The following is a 21,696-nucleotide window of genomic DNA, read 5'->3' as shown; positions in this document are numbered from 1 at the left end:
AGACATAACACAGTTTAGCTTTGGCTTCTGTGGGGAGTTGGGCAATAGGTTAATATCCAAGACTCTCCTGAGCTGGCTGTTTCCTTGAAGCCAAGGAAGAAGTTGGGAAATGCATGCTAGAATTCCAAGGAAAAAATGGTGGGATGCTTTCCCAAGGGCTGACGGAAAATAGAGAGAACTTAACAGCAAGCCAGGAACTACTTGGTGTTTAGGCAACCAAATCACACATAGGATCCTGGACTCCAGGAGAGCATCAGAATATGGTAAGTGTAATGCTGAGCAGCGAACAGCTGCCATCTCTGTTCAGTTTGGGCAATTCGGTACTATCAGAACAGACGTGTTAGGAAGAACACGGGCTTGAAAGAAGAAACATGAGGCTCAGCATAAACCTTTGAGCATGTTATTGAGTCCATAAACCTTACATGTCGATATGCACAGCCTCACAAATCCCCAATTCCTTCGTGTATTTTCCACCATTTTCCCCAGGAGTAAGATACAGGGAGAGAGGTACCAAAAGATGACGATCAGGTGCACTCTGCCTGGCAAGCCTCCTGCTGGTTCTGTCCCCCGACTGGGGGACACCCCAGTGGGAAATTTGTTGAGTAGAATCACACAGAATTTGAGCTCAAGAATTGTGTAGAAATATGGCGCTTTAAGTTAAGGGACTGAAATCTTTGGGGTCCTGGGACTTGACCTGCTGTCACAACTGCCCTCTACAACATTGTTTTATTTATTTATTTATTTATTTTTGTCTGTTTCTGTGCGTGGGCTTTTCTCTAGTTGCGGCGAGCGGGGGCCACTCTTCATCGTGGTGCGCGGGCCTCTCACTGTCGCGGCCTCTCTTGCTGCGGAGCACAAGCTCCAGACGCACAGGCTCAGTAGTTGTGGCGCACAGGCCTAGTTGCTCCGCGGCACGTGGGATCTTCCCAGACCAGGGCTCGAACCCGTGTCCCCTGCATTGACAGGCAGATTCTCAACCACTGCGCCACCAGGGAAGCCTTACAACATTTTTTAAAGAATTTGGATTTATCACAAAAGCGAAGGCTGCCGTATATCAGTCTTGTGCGTTGGGAACTGTCAAGTGCTAACACTGGCCCAGCTGCCGGGTGCTGTCTGCAAAGCAGGCGGTAGCTGCAGTGGAAGGCAGCTTAAAATGCCCCACAGTCTAGGAAGGGCCTCCGAGAAGTTTTTATTTTAACATAGAATCCAGGCTTCCAGTCAGCTTTGCCAGCAGCTGTGACCCATCTGAACCTCAGTTTGTTCTGAGAAACGAAGATGAATTCAGCCTTCAAACATGTTGTATTTGGCACAGTGGGTTCTTTTTTCTTAATTGCCAATATTTAAATAATGAGAAATTTTATATAAAAATCCAGAATTTAGGGGCCGGAGTCATTAGGCCAGATGTTCAGAGAGGCCTAAGGCCAGCTGCTTCTAGTGCTGAGATAAGGAAGTGAGAAAAGTTGGAGCTAATATCTAAGCTCCTAGTGCTGCCAGATTTTTTGGGGAAAAAAACCCCCAGGGAATCTAGTCCACCCTGCAACCATTGAAGATGAGCATTGGCTGCTGTTTCAGGCAAGGCTGGCCCTCTCCAGCTCTCCACAGTCCCAACCAGGCTTACTTCCCTCACATAAGAATCCTGCTGTCCGGGCTTCCCTGGTGGCACAGTGGTTAAGAATCTGCCTGCCAATGCAGGGGACATGGGTTCGAGCCCTGGTCCGGGAAGGTCCCACATGCCACAGAGCAACAAAGCCTGTGATCCACAACTACTGAGCCTGTGCTCTAGAGCCCACAAGCCACAACTACTGAGCCCACCTGCCACAACTACTGAGGCCTGCGCACCTAGAGCCTGTGCTCCACAACACGAGAAGCCACCCAATGAGAAGCCCACGCACTGCCACAAAGAGTAGCCCGGCTCGCCGCAACTAGAGAAAGCCTGCGCACAGCGCACAGCAACAAATACCCAACGCAGCCAAAAATAAATAAATAAATAAATTCATAAGAAAGGTTCTTGCTGGCCCATGTGGCCTTTGAGTTTATGATCCTTGAACTAGATGGTTACTTCAGCTCTAACATACAAAAACAATAGCTACCCCTTATCAAATGGTTCCAGTGTGCCAGGCACTGTGGCAAGCAATTTACATACATCAGCTTATTTCAGACTTACAAAGGTATTATTATTAACCTTAATTTTTAAATGAGAAAACTGAGGTTTGTACCTGTAGGTAAATTTGCCCACTGTCACACTAACCAGTAAACAACAGAGCCAAGACTTGAACCTGGGGCTGCCAACATCCAAGGCCCGATTCTAACCATCACGTTCGTTATCCTGACGATATCGCTGTATCTTTGTCAGCCTAACTCCAGTGCAGCTGGAGCCAGAACTGCAGCTGGTGTTTTATAATTTAAACACCCTATATTCAGGAGCCAAGCTGTAGAAATACAGGTGAGTGTGCACCCAGACGGCAGATCAGGAGGTGGGGAGGTGGTGGGGAACCTCGTTGGTCACAGCATCTGGTCATCTGAGGCCAAAGTGCTTCAGGGCTGGCATCAAGAGAAGACAACAGAGACAAGCTGGGGCTTCTGGGGAGGTGGCAGGGGGGAGGCAGGTCAGTCCCCCGTTAGAGGCCTTGGGGAGAACCTCCAGCGCCTCCTGGTGCTGAGACAGGCAGGTGGGAGGCGACAGGTGTTACAGCTGATACCTGAACTGCTAGAGTTGGCAGGAATCTTCCTGGCTATAGGTGGCTAGGGTGGAGGGGATGGTGACTGGAAATGTGGTGGCTCTCTGAGCTGGAGGGCAGCGTGAGCCCCTGAGCCATAGGGCCTAGGGGTCCCGCCCCAGCCTTCCTCATTCTTGTCCCTCTCCCCTCCTTGCTTGAGTGGTCGGTCTGTGGTGACCAGCGAGGCTCCTCTGCAGGAAGCAGCCAGCTACCTCACAGGGAAAAATAGCATCGGAGCCCTCCTTAGATGCAGACACACAGCAATTTACCCAAGGCCTCCGGACCACGGCCACGTGCAATGCGTGGAGGTAGGAAGGGAAAGGAGGAAAGGTCGCGTCCAGAGGCGCCTCAGCTCGGCCTGGGGGCTGGGCCGCAACGTGCCTGGCCCGGCGGGTAGCAGGGAGGATGAGGCGCCGTCCGGAGCCGAGGGCACCGAGCGGTTCCGCGGCCCAGTCAGATGGAGCCCTGACCCCGGCGGCTTGGGTGGGGTCCCGCATCCAAGGCACGGAGCGCCCTCTGCGAGGGCCGAGAACGCCGCAGGCAGATGGCAGCGCCGGGCTAGGTGGCCGGCGGAGGGAGCTCCAGCCCCGCCGGGGAAGTGGGGTGCGCCCCCATACCACCTGCGCGAGGGCACCTCGCCTGCGGGAGGAGGGGTGGGAGTCCGAGGCGGGTCGGATTCCCAGCCAGCTCTCTCCTCACAGAGGCGTCCCATTATCCGGCGTCGTTAAAGAGCAATTAGATGGAAATTAAGCCGAGAACAAGTATTGATTATCTCATTAAGGCCGGGGGAGCCCTTTCTGTCGGTGAGAGTTTACCGCCGCTCACCCCATTATCTGCAAGGTGAAAGCCTGCGGTCTTCAAAACCTAGTGAAGTATCGATCTGGTCTCCATCCCCAAACCCAGTCCCGCCCTTCCCCCCTAGCGTATGTGGGTTCTAGAGAGGTGACACGAGGGGTGTGACGAGGTGGAGGAAGAACTCAGGCCCCCACTCTCTCGTCTTAGTACTTCCTCTGTAGTTGCCTTCATTTTCTGCTCCCAAGTCATTTCCCCACTGGAGCTGAGGGATGAGGAGTAGGTGTGGGGATGGGAGAGGAAGATCACAGACAGTTCACAACTCTCCAGGCCTGGAGAGATGAGAATCCCCTAGTTTTACATCCAAGGAAGAGAAACTAGAGTCGAGACTTAATGGAAAGAATTTGCCCCTGTTGACACAGAGCATAGGGTACATGTGGCGCCCAAACCCCTGGAGGGAGGGGGAAAGGCTTAGTTCTGGGTGACCACCATCACCAAGGAAGAGACACCTGGGACCACCCCACAGATTACTCAATGCTTAGAAACCTCAGAATTCAGAAGGGGCTTCCTCAGGATCCCAGATGATGTGACCTTTGGAGAAAAATCACAGTGTGTTGGAGAGAAGAGTTGTTTTCATCCTGGCTCTGCTTCTAGTTGGTTGTGTGACCTCAGGCAAGTCACTTTGCCACTCTAGGCCACAGAATCCTCAAAAGAATGGAGTTGGAAGAGCTCTAAAGCTCTTGAGTCCTCAGGCACCATAATCTGACGGACTAAGTGCTGAGCTCCCAGCTGGCAGGCAGCTGTGTGCCCAGCTCCTGCCTGCCCTCCAGGAGCTATGACCTCAAGGGAGAGAAAACATCAAACTGATAATTACAGAAATAAGTTACAATTATAATACGAATTAGAAGAAAGAGTGCAGGTGGTGTGAGGGTGCTTAAGAAGGTGGTGGGGGAGTTTACACAGGAAACAGATATTTCAATCAAAAACACAGGGAACAAGCCTGTTGCCCACTCATCCATTCAACACACAATTACTGAAGGTGCTCCAGAGCCCATGGTGAGCAAAGCGATGGTCCCTTCCCCCTGGAGCCCCCAGTCCAGTGGGGGAGACAGACAATAATATAATCACACAGATAAAGGTGAAAGCACACATATGGTACATATACTGAAAAATATGACACGGGGAAATGAGCAAGAATAAGAAAAGGAATTGACTTGGGGGAGAGGGGGTCAAGGAAGCCTCTCCGAGAAAGCGAAGGTCAGTCCATCATTTAAGGTCAGAAATCCTTCAATCAAACCCTGGGGGAGGTGGGGGAGACCCCTGAAGAGGGTGCACCTGCCTCCCATACTCGCCTAGCCTCAGAACAAGCCCAGGTCGGAGACAGAGCAGGGCCTAGAATTCCGGTCTCTTGACACTCCCGACACCACTGTAGGACTCATCCGATAGCCTCAGGGACGCCTGGGGGCGGAAAAGGAGGTGGCAAGAGGGATGGCGGCGGCGAGTGGTGCGCCCGGCCCGCGCAAGGTTGGCCCGGCGCGGAGCGAGTGGCGCTGCAGCCGTATCTGGGCTCATCTTCCTGCCCCAGAGCTGGGCAACTATTAATCTTGGTTGACGGTTTCTAATGTCCTAATTGGGAGGTGGGGAGAGCGGCCCAGTCCGCCCTAAAGGTAGAAGCGGCTAATGGGCCTCTTCATCACCGCCAGGAGCGGGTCCCTGGCGGAGCGCAAGGGGTTGCTGCAGCAGGTGAGACGCGGAGCCGGCGGCGGCCCTTAATGAAGCTGCCGGGGCTGCGGCGGACAGAGAGGGAGCTTGGGGAGGGAGGCGGTTCCGGGGGTGAGAGGACGGGTCGCCTATTCCCGTCCGAAATCCCAGCTCCGGGGCTCACCTGGGCGCCCTTTATCTGAAAGAGGCCTCCTGGGGCCGCAGGGCTGGGGGGAAGGTGCTGGGTTAGACCTGCGTAGTTAGGGATCTTTTCAGAGGTGTCAGGAGTTGGGTGGGATACACGGGGAGGTGGAGGGTCTGAAAGCCCGAGTCTCCCTGCCGTAAGCAAGGACCGGGCACAAAGTGGGCGCTTCGATGTTTGCTGACCTACGAGGCCTGTGCCCGACGTGTGCAGGGGGTAGATGTTAGGAGCAAGTGTGAATTCGCGGGCATCCATGACCCCATGGCTCCAGAGCGCCTCGTCTTTTCATATTTGCGCCCCTTCCCCCTCTGTGACTCACCTTCCCTTCTGGGGCGGGTCTGTGAGCTCCCAGTCCTCCAACTCTCAAGCGCGTCCCCTCCTCCAGCATATGCTAGCTAGCGGGACCTGCCGCTAACCCAATCCTCCCAAGGCAGCCCTCCTCACCCCCACCCCCATCCAGGTCCAAACTGCCCGGGGAAGCAGGGTTGGGAGGGGATCGCCCACGCAGCCGCTCCTCAGCCCTCCCCTGGGGCCCGCCGCGCCGTGGAGCCCCGGCTTCTCTGCGGGATTCGCCGTCTCTCGCTCGCTGTCAGCCTCTTTCCCGCCCGCTCCCCGCTCCAGCCGCATCAGAAATATATTGTATTCTCACCTAATCCTGTTCAATTACAGCATAATAAAACACATAATAAAAACCTAATTCATTTTTCTCCCGTGCCCACCATCTCCCGGCATCTTTTTGCTCGGGATTAAAAATTTGTCTTCATGTTTGTGGCACCGCAGTCCCGGCGCCTCCGCATCTTTAATATATGAGCCGGGGCGCTAGGGACCCGCCGGTTCTGCAGTCTTCGCGCCGGGAAGGCGCCCACCAGTCACCTGAGGATGCGGGCGGGGAAGTAGAGAGAAGCATAGACCTGCATGGGGACCCAGCGGCACCCACCCCCTCCCTCCCCGGGGATGGGGGCGGATCAAAGGCCCCAGATTTCCGGGGGCCGAGAGATAGCGCGTCTATTTGTCCAGCAGACCCAGTGTGGCCTCCAGGGGGCGTAGTGTGGGGCAGGTCTCTGGAGATTTTACCAAGGAGGCTGGGCTACCTGGTGCAACCCAGCTGAAGGTGCAGAGCAGAGCCGTCAAGGCGGCGCCCCACTGTCCTCAGCCTCTATTCTCTCCTTTGCTTCTGATCTTCTGAGCTGACCAGGTCAGCTCAGAAGATCTGAGTTACCACCACCATCCCCAGTCCCTAGGGACGCTCTACGACCCTCTGATCACATTGTGAACACCTGTATCACTGAAACAAGATTAAGACTCCCCAGAAGCAATTATTAAGAATTTAATAAGAGAAAGTTTCCTACAGAGGCACAGTACTTGCTGAGCTTACAGAGGGGCCAGGTCTGAGACCCAAATGCAACCCAATGATATTCCCTCATTCCTTCATTCATTTAGGGCAGGGGTTCCCAAATTTTCTACATTCATGGAGCCCTTAGTTTTTCAGTGATTTTTTTCACAGTACCCTAGGCCAAAAGAAATATCTTAACAATTCCCTTTAAATATTTAGGTCTAGGGCTTCCCTGGTGGCTCAGTGGTTGAGAATCTGCCTGCCAATGCAGGGGACATGGGTTCGGGCCCTGGTCCGGGAAGATCCCACATGCCGGAGCAACTAAACCTGTGCGCCACAACTACTGAGCCTGTGCTCTAGAGCCTGTGAGCCACAACTACTGAGCCTGCGTGCCACAACTACTGAAGCCCGTGTGCCTAGAGCCCGTGCTCCACAGCAAGGGAAGCCACGGCAATGAGAAGCCCTCACACCACAACAAAGAGCAGTCCCCACTCGCCGCAACTACAGAAAGCCCGCGCGCAGCAACGAAGACCCAACACGGCCAAAAAAAGTACTTAGGTCCAAACAATTTAATAAATATTTACATCCTAACTCCTTCATAGCCATTTGAAAAACGAACACACATAAATTGGAAGAAAAAAAGAATATTTTTTACATTATTCTTAAGTTCGATTACTAATGAATGGAATGTGTGTCTGTTGGGCTCTGCATAACTTCTCAAAACTTGGAATCAGCTTGGATACTGCCACCGGTTCCTGTTCCACACTGACTTTTGTGTAATTCTTGCTGTTTGTCACAGCAACCATCAAAAACCCAGTTTTGCAAAGACATCATTGAAAGTGATGTAGCACAAACTAGTTTTGAAACTGTGAACTACCTCAAGCTAGTAGTTTGTGCAGTGTCTAGCAAATGTCGAGTATTGCTGGATTTCCCTCAAAAACTTTAAATGTCTGGCAGTCCTATGAGTTCATTGTGGCACCCTGGGGTGCCTCAGTGTACAGTTTGGAAACCACAGACTTAGGGAATCTACCTGTTTTCTTTAAGCAACAAGCCTCCTTCGTGGTCTTGGAAAGGTTGGGACGGCTGAACAGAGGTCATCTGATTTGGCCACAGGAAAAGAACTTGAATCTTATCCACAACTCAGAGGTCAGATCTAAGGAGGGGAGTCTGACAGCCTGGGGGTTGAGGTGTTAGTCTTACATCACTGTTACCCAGCACCACCTTCCACCCCACTGTACCTTGGTGCCCTGGAAAGGAGGTCATGACAATGAAACTATATCACCAGAGACCAGCAACTCTGCGTGGGACTACTCTATAGGAACTGGACAAGAATGAGGTGAAGGTGTCTCCTTTCCAGCATGCCTTAAATGATGGCTGCTCGGTGCCCTCCCCAAGAAGTGGCAGAGGTGGAGGGCAGGTCAGCACCCCCGGGAACTGCCAAAAGGAAAAGGCATTGGCATGTGCAAGGAAGCAGATAGCACATTTGGAGACAGTGGCTCTGATTACATGTTAGATACTTTCTCCCTCACCTCCCTGCATTTAGGACTCCTAGGGAGACACAGAAGAGGGAGGGCTGAGCTCCTTCTCTTGCTGGCTATCGTATGTAGGGACATCTCTAGGGATAAGCTTCATTTTGCCTAGGGGACTTTTCAAGCCACATTACCCCCAAGATTCTGACATGCCTCCTTGGGAGGACATGCTCCCCATCCTCGAGGCTGAAAATCACTGAAGCTGTGAGCCATTGTTTCTGTTGTGAATATGTCATATCTTTTAGGTTTGTTGAGGAGTAAAACAGATTGAGAACCACTCGGTTAGTGGTTAGTAACCTAGGACCAACATATGAGTGGGGTTTAGGGCACTTCTGGATTCCACATTCATTTATTCAGGAAACATGTATTGTGTACCTACTGTGGTTCGGGCACTATTATAGGTGCTGTGGGCATATAAAAGTGAAGATATGAGTAGTTGCTTAATGGGTAGAGAGTTTCAGACATGCAAAATGAAAAAGTTATGAAGATCAGCTCCACAACAATGTGAATATACTTAACACTACTGAACTTAAACATGGTTAAGACGGTTTTTATGTTATGAATTTTTCATCACAATAAAAGTGAATATCGGGCTTCCCTGGTAGTGCAGTGGTTGGGAGTCTGCCTGCCAGTGCGGGGGACATGGGTTCGAACCCTGGTCCGGGAAGATCCCACATGCCACGGAGCAGTTGAGCCCGTGCGCCACAACTGCTGAGCCTGCGCTCTGGAGCCTGCGGGACACAGCTGCTGATCCTGCGTGCCACAACTGGTGAAGCCCACGTGCCTAGAGCCCGTGCACCGCAACGAAGAGTGGCCCCCGCTCGCGGCAACTAGAGAAAGCCCGCGCGCAGCAACAAGGACCCAACGCAGCCAAAAATAAATAAATAATTTTTTTAAAAAAGTGAATATCACAATAAAATGTTGCCTGTCCTCACGTTTTTCATTTAAGCTGGAGAAAATCATTTGTATAGGATCAATAGGAATACATGTTGTAGCAAATACCAATCAAGTTAAGTCCCAGCCAAAGTGAGAGAGTGGCATGGACATATACACACTACCAAATGTAAAACCGATAGCTAGTGGGAAGCAGCCGCATGGCACAGGGAGATCAGCTCGGTGGTTTGTGACCACCTAGAGGGATGGGATAGGGAGTGTGGGAGGGAGGGAGACACAAGAGGGAGGGGATATGGGGATACATGTATACATATAGCTGATTCACTTTGTTATACAGCAGAAACTAACACACCATTGTAAAGCAATTATACTCCAATAAGGATGTTAATAAATAAATGAATGAAGAGCAGTAATTATAAAAAACAAAATAAAACTTACGTCCCAGCTCATAACTGCCCTTCTTTGAGGACAGCCCCAACCACAGAGGTGGACCTGAAGTAATGATGTGTAGTGTCCTTGCAACTTGACCCTGACCTCTGGCCACCTCCTAGAGGTAGACAAACTGATCTAAGCTGTACCAATTTTTCAAACTTGAACGGAGAGACTGAAGCTGGCTGAAGCTGTTACCTTCATGGCAGTGTCCATATACTCCCATTGTTGAGGCCTCCAGAACTGCCCAGCTTCTTGCCCTTTCCAAGGCCTGGTTGGTTAGCTCCATGTCTGATTCTGAGAGCTACGGCAGAATCCTTCCAATACATCCCTCCATTTACCGAAGCTAGCCACAATCATTCTCTATTGCTTTCTACAAATAACTTCAATTATAACCCAAACCAGTGGTGCCCCTTCTGGGAAATAAAAGTTGTCAATTGAGGATTTGCTGGTAATAGGGGAGGGGAGGTCTTCAGTCAGAAAATAGCATGGGTGGTTGATTTATAGGTTAAAATAGCAAACTCTTGTTGCATAAGCAAACACTTTACCCTGAAGGAGCTGGTGTATTGCTTGTTACAGGCACAGGGTTATTTTCCTACTGGAGGTATGGGGATGGGAGGAGGACAGAGTTGTGTAAGTAGCCTAAATTATTCCGAGTTCCTCCCCCATTCTCCTGGTCGTTATTCAGTTGCCAAATGTCCCTGGTCTGAGAAGACTGGAAGGAGGAAGCTGGAGGAGTCTGTGGCCTGAAGCTGAGGCTGCTGTTGCTGGGCTGGGACTGCCAGTCAGGAAAAAGATGTGTATAAAAGAAGAGAGAAGGGAGCAGCCCCATGAAGCTGTCTTTTGGAACACTGATCCAGCTGGTTCGAGGTTCCTCCACAAAGTCCTAGCAAAAGGTTGCCCGGCATTAGACCTGAGATCACTGCAACGTGCGGGGAGACTGAGGAAGAGGGTACCGAGAGAGGTGCCTTAATGCCTGCCCTGCACGGAGCTGCGTCCCTGCAGATGGGAAGGCCCTACTTCACCCAACAGCCACATTGTCTACTCAGCGCCAGGCACAGAGCCACACTTAGCATAGTTCAGTGAACTGTGGGATACAAGGGTGGAGAGACGGAGAGACCACGGCAGGTGCAAGAGGCAGGACCAACAGCCTCGCAGGCCACTGGAAAAAATCGGGGCTTGGGACCCAGGAGGGGCCTCGCGTGATTCCTCAATAACCTCGCGAATTTCTAGGCGGGAAGTCAAAGGGCGGGCCCTGGGATGCTCTTGGATTTCGAAACTGGAAAGTAGGGAGGGGATTTGGCGGATTTAACGGTTCAGGACCGAGGTCATCAAGGAAGCGGATCTTTGGACGTAGGTTCCAGGATCAGGTAGGTGAGGTGAATCGTATCCCCGGCCTGCGGCGCTTAAGTCACTGCCCGGGAAACGGGAAGGAGGCGGAGCCAGCCGAATTTTGACTGACAGGAGCCGAGCAGGGGCGGGACTCTGCTTCTGAACTGGCTATGTCCCCCACGAGGGGCGTGGCTCACCTATGACTAACAGGCCCAGGGGGCGGGGCTGGCTTGAGGACTGACAAGCTTGACGGGGAGGAAATAGGACTTGGTTTTGGCTCTTTGGACAACAGCCAGGGCGGAACTAGGGTGGTCTGACTGGCATGAGTCCCCAGGGCCTGAGCTAAAGCTGGCCCAAACCACCTGTCCTTAAGATGCCGGCCATTAGCCCCAGTGACCAAGGAAAAGAGCAGGATATGGCCACCTGGTCCCCTCCCTATGGCCAGGGTAAGCCAGGTCTCCAGGTCCAAGCCATTTTTTCCCTTAGAACGTAGGCCAGGAGAGAGAAAGAAGGCTGGGGAGAAAGGCCAAGGATGCAGACGCAGGTTCCCAGAGAGGGTTCCTGGAGTCTGAGCACTGGGAGGAAGAGAGGAGGCCCAAGAATGGGGCCGATTATTTAACTGTGAGAAAAGTGCTATCTCTACCCAAATGCTGACTTCCGAGGAAAATTCCAAGCATGTGGAGGCAGTCTGGAAAACATGCCTGGCTAGGATTTGCCCCTAGAGAACCTGTGAAGTTAGCTTAAACCAACCGTTTTTCCTTTGAGAAGCTGGTATGGAACTAGGAATGAAAGATGGCAGGAAAGCCTTTCTTCTAACTGGCCCACTGGTGCCCTGGCCAGCCTTCTCTCTGACATGGTTTAGTATTATCTGCAGAGCACAGATAATTGTTATTAAATGTTCTTAATGATTTTTGTTTTACAGAGATTCCAGCACCTCACTCCCCAAGTGGGTTTCTTTTACCTAGATTTTCCAGTAAAAGTGCAAGGCCTCTTTTCAAGGGTAACTTCCTTAATGTCTTTAATAAGCCTGTGTCTTTGCTATGAATGGACATAACATGTCCGGCCTCACAGGGGTGGTTGTGGAGATCGAAAGGAGGACAATGAACTTAAAAGCACTTGGGCTTCAGCTAAGCCTGCCTGGCACAACAGGGACAGGACTCAATGAGCAGTAGCTGGTGTCACCCCCCACTGCCCATCAAGTAAACTCCTACTTCCTAAGAGGATCGAGTGAGCGCAGGCCAGGGTAACAGGTCACTTGAGGCTGTTGTGGGACCATTCAGCTTTAAAAGATTTCTCCTCACCACCTAGTGTGAGAGCTTTAGGCTGAAAAAAAGGGAGATGAGGGGTATTTCCTGCAGGGAATAGGGAATGGATTTTGTTATAGATTCATTCACGTTTATTCTTTTGAATCTTCCTAAGCCGAGACTTGGGGGTAAGAAAGGCAACTATTGGGGGAATTCCCCGGTGTCCAGTGGTTAGGACTGTGCACTTTCACTGCTGAGGGCAGAGGTCGCGGGTTCAATCCCAGGTCAGGGAACTAAGATCCCGCAATCCGCAGGGCCAAAAAAAAAAAAAAGACGACTATACACTGTTTAATAGTAGCTCTCACCAGTTTTACATAGGCGTGAACAAGACTTTGGGCCTTATTTTTCCCTGGAAAAAAAAAGCGTGGTCATAAGCAGGGAGGGAGTAGAGGGCCCTGGGGTGGGGGGAAAGGGGGTGTTAACTAGCAAATGGTCCCGACCAGGCTTGTTCCAGTGTTGCATCAATGAGCGTGTGTAGGGGTGTAGAGGGTGTGCTGGCGCCCTAACAACTTCTCTGATGGAGCCAGGTCAGTCCTTAGCCCTCTTAGCCTTCCTCTCCCAGAGGCCACCACCCATGCCAAATGCCTGAAGGGAACCAAGAAGCCCAGAGCCTGAGTTGGTTTGTAGGTGTGTGATCAGCAAACCTGCATCCCCCGCCCCCGCCCCCGGTCAGAAAAGAAGGAAATGAAGCCAGCACTCCATCTGCTGAGGGAATAGAAGGTGGAGGCATCTACCCACATCCCCTCCCTCCTACCTTAGCACTCAGGGTGCTGATGGAGGACTGAGTTTTCTAATCTCAGAGCTCCCTCCTGCTGGGGGCTGAGGCTCCCTACAGAAGGGGAGGGAAGAGACTAAGAACTGAACTTTGTAGGGAGAGAATGGAAGGCCGCAGGCAGCAAGCTCTGCCATGGACACTCAGGACATAGAACTGAATGAAGATCAAGAAGTAGACAGGTTTTCGGTTTATTGAGTAACAGTGGCACCACAGCTTTCATTACAGGTGGCGGTTGTTTGGGGGGGCAAGAAAGTGCTCTTAGAGGATCGCACTGGGGCCTTCACCCCACTTCAGCCAGAGGTCACAGAAGTTGGGTCATGGTCCGCTCTGCACTCCGTGAATTCACCAACACATATTCCATCCCCAAGTTCCACCTCCCCTTTGGACCAGCCATTGACTACCGGGCCCTTCCTCCTCTTGGAGGTGGGGGTGTGGGGGAGCAGGGCCAAAAAGCCTCAAGAGAAGGAACTAAGAGTCAGGATCTGCTGAACGTCCAGCAAGATCAGTGGAACACAAAATCCCCTGTTTTTTTCTTGAGATCATACGCTCAGGGCCTAGTTGCCCTTGAGGTGTCCTAGTTACAGCCACTCAGACACCTGTGGAGTTTAAGCACCGTTCCTACGCTTGTGTCCCTCCGTAGGAGGGTGCAGTGGGGGCTCTTAAACAGGAATGCTTGCTCTGCCTTCGTGCTTTTTGGTTAGGGGAGGGGGTTGGGGATTGTAACGTTTAGACTTAAGGTTATGATGATCTTGCGGCCCAAGAACTCCTAGGATTGTACCTAAAGATGCCCATGCTACAGTGTGGGGGAGATTGGTGGAGGATGGCAAGAGCAGTACAGGACACTGACACTCCTTTGTTCTAGCAGAGAAGAGGAGAGGAAATGACCCATTCCAGGATGTTGGGGAATGCGGTAAGCCCCCTGCCTCCCTTATCCTGCCATGTTGTCCTCTGCCAGCCCAGTTCCTGAGTCAGCTTCGGAAGCCAGGAAGCAGAAATCTGAAGAATTCAGCCCAGTTTAGCCTGCTAGTGTTACCTCAGTCTCTGTCCTGAGATCCTGGGTCTCCTCCTGTGTCCAGAAGGGGCAAGGTTTCCATCAGGGAATGACTTGGCTGGTGGAACTGTTTTAGGCGAGAAAGTCCTGTAGCCTGGCCGGCTGGCAGGTGACAGGAGGCCAAGAAGGGAAGCCAGACATGAGGACATCCCAGGACAACCTGTACACACACGTATCACATATGTACATATGTAGACACACTAGCACAGAAGGAATCATGTGACCCTGCTCTTTGAAATCAGTGGAGAGGAAAAAAGGCTACGGGGGCACCTCTCCCAGCCTAACAGATCTGCTGGTCTCCAACGGCTGACTCCCACACCAGGCCCCCGCCCAGTACCAGGCAGATGGAAAACTGGCAGGGACGGCAAGGCTCCACTAAAGCAGCAGCCCAAGGATGTGAGAGAGGAGGCCAGGGGCTGAACGCCCCCTCAAAGCCCCTTGTTGTAGTAAACCGCTTCGATACTAGGGGGTTTTGCTCATGGATCTTGAGCTCTCAGCTCCGGCTCCAGCCTGCTCACGTGTATGGAGCTGCAACAGAACAGCACAGGCAGGCTGAATGGTCCCCTGAGCCCACCCCCCTCAAGCTGGTGCCCCCGATCACCACCCCTCTTCCTCCCAGGTTGCTGAAATCTTCTCCTTTGACTGCCAGAGGCCCAGATTATTGTCACTCACCCACCCCCAGACTAAGCTGAATGCCTGCCAGGCCTCCTCCTGGAACACAACTGAAGGAACCTAAATCAGCTGCTCCCAGAGATGTGGAGAACTGTCTGAAGCCCCCAGCCAAGCCTGGGGGCAACACTTACCTTCTCTGGGGGAACAGGGCACAGCACAGGTGGGGTGGCAAAATACCAGGCTGAGGGAGAAAGAGTGTTGGAAAGGTTTGTGAAGCTCTGATCTAAGAGTGTTCCCTCCCGGCACCCCACACCCCATCTCTGAAGACAGCCCCTAGGGGTGGAGGACTGATGAAAAGCCAACAATGAACATTAGGTTCAGGTCTGAAGAAAGAGCCTCCAAAGCAGTGACCCAGAGCGCCACAGCCAGTGACAGAATCAGGAATAAATGTGCATTGAGACTCTGGGGCGTGGTACCAAAAGTATATTTCCATGGTTTCCGTGGTGGATGTGAGAACCCCCTTCGACTAGATTCTTGACCTCTCAAGAACAGAGATCACTCCTAACACACACAGTATGCCCTACAGGTGTCCAAGACCCCTACCAGCTGAATGTATGAATGAATGATGTATTTAATGTATTAAATTATCTTAATTATCTTATCTTAAAAGCAATAAGACCCCCCCACATCCACCACAGAAGGATACTCCCACACATTCTAGCAAACTCCCCGCACACTTACCAGAAGCCCACCAGTCCCACCTGCAGGGGTGCCCCCAGCCAGGGGCGGCGCTGTGGGGAGAGAGAGAATGTAATGGTGTGTGTCCCCTGGCTCCCCTCACCCCTACACATTCACCCACCGCGGCTCTATCCCATCAGCGCTGCCTTTGAGCCTCTGATATGTGGCCCTTTTCTTTCCCCCAGTCCCATAACAGGGACTCACCACCCTCCACTCCAGCCAGGCCCATTTGCTGACACCATCCCTAGCGTCCCACCACCCATCTTCACCTCTCTTAATCGCTTCCCACACTTCCTTCAGGAGCTGCTTTCTTCAGGAAGCCTCCTCTAACCCTCCACTCCCTCCCTCCCATCCCACTGTGTGAATCTGTCCCTTTCCAAACACATTTCCTGCTCTGCACACCCTTCTTGATTTGCTCCAGCATTAGAGGCCACCAATCTGTTGCTCCATGTACATGGTTGGCACTCAATAAATATTTGCGAATAAATGATTCAACAAATGAGCCAGAGCTTGTATCCCTGTGCCTTGCTTCTCCGTCCTGTTCGCGTGCAGGTGAGCCTGTGTGTGTGTCTCAATGTTTTTTGTAGCTGACAGCACGAGCACGATATCAAGCGTGGCTGTGATAGTCCATCCCTGTGTGTGTCAGAGGTCTCTGGAGTGACACCAGCTTCCTTCAGGCCAGAAACCCTTTCTTTCCTTCCCTTCCCTTCTCCTCCTGCACCCTCAGTGTTCCTTCATTCCAGCTCAATTTATTCTTGCTGAATGAATTAATGAAGGTGGAAGGGGTAGCACAGGGGTGGGGCAAACAGGTAGCAAGTCTTAGACTCAAGTCGGGTTGGAGAGGAAGTTGGGGACCGGTCAATTCTGCCCCCAGTCACCACTATTTCTAGGACGGGAGAGGTGAGAGTGACGTACCTTTAGGATGTCTTTCTTCTCCAGGGTGTCCATGATCACGGGGGGAATGGCTGAGGGGAGAGCAGGGCAAGGAGGGAGGGAGTTAGTAGAGTGAAAGTCAGGACCCTAAGGAAGGGGCGATCCCCCTTTGCAGCTCCTCCCACTCCCCCCACAGTCCTCAAACCCCCCGAACAATGGCACCCCCTTCACTTAGAGCCGCCCATGCCCCACCGAGCCACTCCTGCCTCACCCATGGCAGGAATCGCCATGCAGATTCTTGATGTCACCACCTGGAAGATTCCTTGCTTGGCTGCAGCCACCGAGTGGCCAAGTCTCTGACCCTGTTCATCGGTCACTGGGATGCCCACCTGCAGCTCTCTGAGAAGGGAAGGGGGTGGGGGTCAGATCACAGGCCCCAAATCTGACCTGCCATGCTCTCACGGGCAGCTAGTCCCCTCAGACAGCCTAGATTCAAAGGCTGGTTCTCCCACCCCAGGATCCCAGCACCAGACTGAGACTAGGCCCTGCAGCTCGTGTGGCTGGCTGGTGTGCCTACATGCGCCCTGGGCGTGCACACGCCAGGAGCTGGGGCCACTCACCTCTGCCTCATCACGGGGATGTTGATGCAGTTGGCAGCTGCCACCGCTGCAAAGGGCACGAGTCTGCCAACCAGCGGGGGCAAATGCTGGGGGAGGAAAGATGTCATTTAGTGCAGGGGTCCCCAACCCCAGGGCCGCAGACCGGTACCTGTTAGGAACTGGGCCGCATAGCAGAAGGTGAGTGGCAGGCGGGCGAGTGAGCGAGGCTTCATCTGCCGCTCCCCATCGCTCACGTTACCGCCTGACCCATCTCCCCACCCCCATCCGTGGAAAAACTGTCTCCCACGAAACCGGTCCCTGGTGCCAAAAAGGTTGGGGACCGCTGATTTAGTGACCCTAAGGGCCACGGGGTGGTAAGGAACTCTGAGGAGAGAGATGGGGAGCCTGTAGATTGGGGTGGAGGAGTGGTAGGGAAAAAGGAGGCAGATAAAGCGTGAACTGGGGGGGGGGGCAGTGGAATGGGGGAGATTTACCTTAGTGAGGGATTTGAGTCCCAGGGCCGTGGCCACAGCCCCGGTGGTAGCACTCACGTAAGCCGTTCCCAGCTGCCTGTGGACGGAAGAGCCAGGACACAAGGTGGGAGGTAAACAGTCCAGCATGTGGCTCTTTGCTTCAGGGACGTGAGGCATGGGAGGGTGGCCTCAGTGCAGAGAAACGTCTCCCCTGCTCCAGTGCAGACTTGTCTGGAAGCCCCAATCCCTACCCTTGAAGAGGACTGGGTCCCCCAAAGCATACACAAGAAGACCTCAGGCCCTCAGTTAGGCCAGGAAAGTGAGTGGGGGACAGGTTGAGAGGAGGCCGCTGAGCCACTGGCTGCATAGGCCCAGGGGAACAGAAGAGAGCAATGGAGGGCCGGGAGAAGAGTCCCTGGGAACAAGCTCTCACCCCCCAGTGATGGGAGCGTCGCCACTGCGGTTGGAGTAGTTAACGATGGCATTGAAGGACTGATTCACCCACTGCCAGAACACCACGGTGGGGGTCTTCCTGAGGGAACAAAGACACTTACTTCCACAGTGTCCCACATCCTTGGACACTGATAATAAAACCCCAAAGGTTAACCCCAAACCCTCAGGAGGGGCCCTGTTGATGCCCCTAGAACGTGCTCTGGTGACCCCTGCATGACCCTCCTTACACAAACACACGCATTGTCTCTGGGGTGGGAGGACCCCGGGGGCTGAGTTCTGAGGAATGGAAGGGATTCTAACGCAAGCTCCCACCCACCTACTATTTTCTGCCCAAACGGGCCCAGTGAGGAAGTGCCTAGTCATCAAGTTACACTGTACCTTGAACAGAGCACCCAGGGAGGAGACACACAGAATAGGACCTGCCTGTAGAAGGTGAGCATGCAGCCGGTGATGGTCATGTTCATGGGCACCTGGGCTGACATGCGGCCAATCAGGACCACCTTCTCCCCTGTGTCCGGATGGAAGGCAGAGTCGTACACATACTTGGCCCTCCAGAGCTGGTCCTCGGTGAGCCCTGGCGTCACCACGCCGGCCCTGCAGAGGTTGGCAAGGAGGAGACAGGCAATTCTAAGGGGTAGATCTGCCCTCCCAAGCCCTGCCCACCCAGCTCAGGGGAAGTCTGGGCAGAGGACCAGGCACTTTGGCTCCCAATCTCAAAACAAAGGAACTACTTGTCTCTGGGGAAGAATCATGTCTTGCCAGAAGGAGGGCTCCTATTTCTACTTCCCTTCTAGCCACACAAAGAGGGGTGCCCTTCTGTTTCTGCCCAAATGCTAGGCCAATGCTGGGTAATGGTGGTTTCCAATGAGTCAAAAATGGCTGGGGTGTTGCATGAGTTTTTCCTCCTGGAGACAAGGAGGCTGCCCTCCTACTTCCTTGGGACTCAGCTGAGCCCCTCTGTCCTTGCAGAGGATGGCCCAGCAGTGGGACAGGTCCTTGTACAGGGTTTGTGAAACACAGAGCAGTCCCCTACCCACAAATATCGACACCACCTCCTCAACCCAAACACCCTGAAATCCTTTAAGTTAAAGTTCTGTGCCCTAGTTGTCTGTGATTCCAACCGAGAGGGCAAGGGAGTGAGGGGGTGGAGGATTGGAACAGGGTCACGCTCAAGTTAGGGGAGACAGGTGCAAAAGGTACTGTATTAAGAGCAGGGAATGAGCCCCTGAGTTAAATGGGGTTGGGGGTCACCTGTAGTTCTGTACGATGTTCCGGGAAGCTTCTAGCTGTGTCCCGGACAACAGCAGATTTCGGGGGTCAGTCACAGTGAAGAAGTGCCGGGCTCTGCCCAAGAAAGTGCTCTGGTCCCAGCGAGGTTCCTGGATATTGATATCTAAGGGCAACTCACCCATTTTCTGCAGGGCAGGGACCAAAGTCAGAGGACTCCAAGGAGGGGTCCAAGCGGTCCACATGGGGGAGATTTTGGTGGTGCTGCCCTGGTCCCTGCCAATCCTTCTGGAGCTCAAGATGACTCTAGATAGGTAAGCAAGGATGTGGGGAGGAGCTGTTTTCTAGGCAATGTTCCAGCCCCCCTGGGCCACTAGAGAACATGGCCAGGAAAACAGATGTCCTTGCACTCTGGCCTGGTACAGATTTCCATGAGTGAGGATTTACATGTGTGTGGTTGACGCATGAGCAGCAGCTAATCCCATGCAGCTACTCTTGTGCTCTGTATGCACAGAAATGCAGATTATATGCATTACACATCCACGTTCCTGTCAGCTTTAGGCCCCAGTTGCCTTGAGACCTACATACAAACCCCCAAGGCTGTTTGGGAAGATGGCATAAACCATCTCACTCCCCAGGCCCTGACTGGAGGACAGCAAGGGTTCATTGGCAACTCCAGGGCTTACCTATTCCAGATCTCAAACAGGGGACTCTGATGCCAGCCAGCCAGGTGTGCTCGTGGGCATGCACAGTCCCCTCTCCAGACCCATCTTCCTCAGCCCACACTGAATGGCCCAAGGCTCTCCTTGTTCCCTAGCTGGGCAGGGCTGGCAGGAACACACATCTACCTCTCCCTGAGCTACCTACCTCTAAAGGAGCAGGATTCAGTGAGTGAACCCTCCACTCAGCACAGAGAAGAAAGCCTGAAGCATTCATCTGGCCATGTTGGGCAATATCCTACAGAATGACTAATTCTCTCCAACCACACTTCCTCCCTCACAGGCAGACACACCCTCCCCTCTCACACACTCACATTCACATACCCACACACAAAGACACCAGCATACACGCCCTACACAGACCTGCAAACAGGGTGGACACGCCCTGCATACAAAGACCGTTACTTACACACACACAGCTCATATCCATCAGTTGCAGACACTTGAATGTGTGACCATACAGAGTCTCACCCCGACATTCCCTCCCCAACTCACCTCCCCTCGTGCCTTAGAGCCGAAGATGCTGAATCTCACAGGACGGAGGCAACTTTCCCCTCTGACTCCCAGCTCTCAAGCCCCTCTCCCCTGACCCCCGAACCCGGCCCGGCACAATGAGCACTCACGATTTCCTAGGCTCCTGGGCTCCCGTCCTCTGCAGCTCTCAGTCCCGCCTTCCTCTCCGCGCGTCGCCCCCGCCCTCACACCCATCACGGGTAACGTCACGCGTGACGCTCGCCAGCCTGAGGGGCGGGGACTCCCTTGGCGCATCCGCCCGGCGAGGCCATGGATTGGCAGAGCCTGGGGGCGATGGGTGTCATTTAAGGGCGACGCCCCCAGCCCGGGCCACTGAGACCCGGCCCTACGCTGTCTCCCAGAGCCAATCCGACCTCAGGGATCAGTTCTGGCCACGTCCCCAACCCGAGAGAGGAGGGGAGGAGCTGCCCCATTTGCTTGCAGTCCCCCGGCTGGCCTCGGGAGGCACCCGGCCTCTGCAACCGGGGGTCTAGGTACCCGGGGCGAAGGCGGGCGGCGTGGAGGGGCATCCTCTGACGGTACGCCCAGAGAGACTCGGGTTACCGCCCGGCTTGTTTACTTAATGGCTGCCTTGGCAGTGGCCTCTGCCTACTTGGACCCCTGGTCTCCTACCCCGGTTCCCTCAAGGTCCTCTCGCAGCACCTTGGCATTCTCACCCCTTCACAGTCCGGTTCTGCTCGTGCCTGTGCCTCTTCGGTGTCCCCAGCCCTTTCCTCCTCCCTAGTTCCCTCTATACTCCCCTCTATAACCTCTAGCTCCACTGGGTCCCCAGTTTCCTTATGCCCCAATCCCTACCTCTGCATCACAGACCCTGGCCGCAGTCCCTGCCCCGGATGTGAAGGGGCAGAAAGCTCAAGGTACCTCTGTCTGCATCAAGAAAGTGGATCAGAAAGAGTCTTCCTCCTTCTAGTGTCCTGGAACCAGCTTCCCTGCCTTGCGTCCTTTCCAGAACTGGGTGGCCAGAGAGACACTTTCTGACATAGGAGGATGCATATGAAGGCAGCGCTCAAACACACACACACACACACACTCCCAACTCACCCAGTCACCATACAGAGCATGCGTGCTGCACACCCAGGTGCCAGCCCGCGCTCCTGCCCACCGCAGGCTCACGCCCCGCTCTGCCCAGGTGGCATTCCCTCGCTGAGGCCTCAAGGGTGACCGCGGAGGGGTGGCAATTCCATGAGCCCTGGTAGCTGGTTTGGCCTGGAGAAGACGTGGTTCTGGGCTCCCCTGCGCTGAACCGGTGGCGGGAGCCGGGCGAGCTGAGACCAAAGGCCTAAGTTCGCGGTGCGGGGTGGGGCACCAGAACTCGAACTGGAGCGAGTAGAACCCAGAGGCCCCAGCCCAGATTCCAAACGGCCGACCGGGGCACCCAAGGGAGGTGGCTGGAGGGAGTGATTGGCGGC

At 53.6% G+C, this 21,696-nt stretch overlaps 1 protein-coding gene across 5 annotated transcripts; it reads right to left on the bottom strand.

Moving 5' to 3' along the window:
* Nucleotides 1-12,491: 12,491 nt before the first annotated feature.
* On the bottom strand, nt 12,492-21,659 carry SFXN3 (sideroflexin 3). Of its 5 annotated transcripts, none has more exons than XM_032608241.1 (13): nt 21,329-21,659; nt 21,149-21,238; nt 20,377-20,551; nt 19,059-19,340; nt 18,231-18,401; nt 17,788-17,886; nt 17,376-17,451; nt 16,903-16,988; nt 16,554-16,681; nt 16,325-16,374; nt 15,433-15,462; nt 14,863-14,912; nt 12,492-14,587 (listed from the first exon to the last, which is right to left on the bottom strand). In XM_032608241.1, the coding sequence occupies exons 4-13, from the start codon at nt 19,277-19,279 to the stop codon at nt 14,536-14,538; spliced, it is 963 nt and encodes a 320-aa protein (XP_032464132.1). In that variant the 5' UTR covers nt 19,280-19,340; nt 20,377-20,551; nt 21,149-21,238; nt 21,329-21,659; the 3' UTR covers nt 12,492-14,535. The 5 variants fall into 5 exon arrangements, with proteins under 5 accessions (XP_032464132.1, XP_032464133.1, XP_032464134.1 ...); XM_032608242.1 differs by having other exon boundaries at nt 15,413-15,462; nt 19,059-19,222; nt 21,329-21,655; XM_032608243.1 differs by lacking the exon at nt 21,149-21,238 and having other exon boundaries at nt 15,413-15,462; nt 19,059-19,222; nt 21,329-21,658.
* Nucleotides 21,660-21,696: the final 37 nt, after the last annotated feature.

This window comes from Phocoena sinus, chromosome 16, assembly GCF_008692025.1.
Source record: "Phocoena sinus isolate mPhoSin1 chromosome 16, mPhoSin1.pri, whole genome shotgun sequence".
NCBI lineage: Eukaryota > Metazoa > Chordata > Mammalia > Artiodactyla > Phocoenidae > Phocoena > Phocoena sinus.
Note: the sequence above shows the minus strand (reverse complement) of the source record. Positions and strands in the feature narration are given on the sequence as shown.

What these genes read in the sequence shown, in the direction of transcription:
- SFXN3 (XM_032608239.1), bottom strand. Translation starts at nt 19,219, where the DNA reads ATGGGTGAGTTGCCCTTAGATATCAATATCCAGGAACCTCGCTGGGAC. An exon ending in TGCATGCTCACCTTCTACAG is followed by an intron (nt 17,887 to 18,230) that starts GCAGGTCCTATT and finishes TTGTTCCCTCAG; the next exon opens with GAAGACCCCCACCGTGGTGT. An exon ending in GCCCTGTTCCCCCAGAGAAG is followed by an intron (nt 14,162 to 14,862) that starts GTAAGTGTTGCC and finishes GTCACCTGCCAG; the next exon opens with CCGGCCAGGCTACAGGACTT.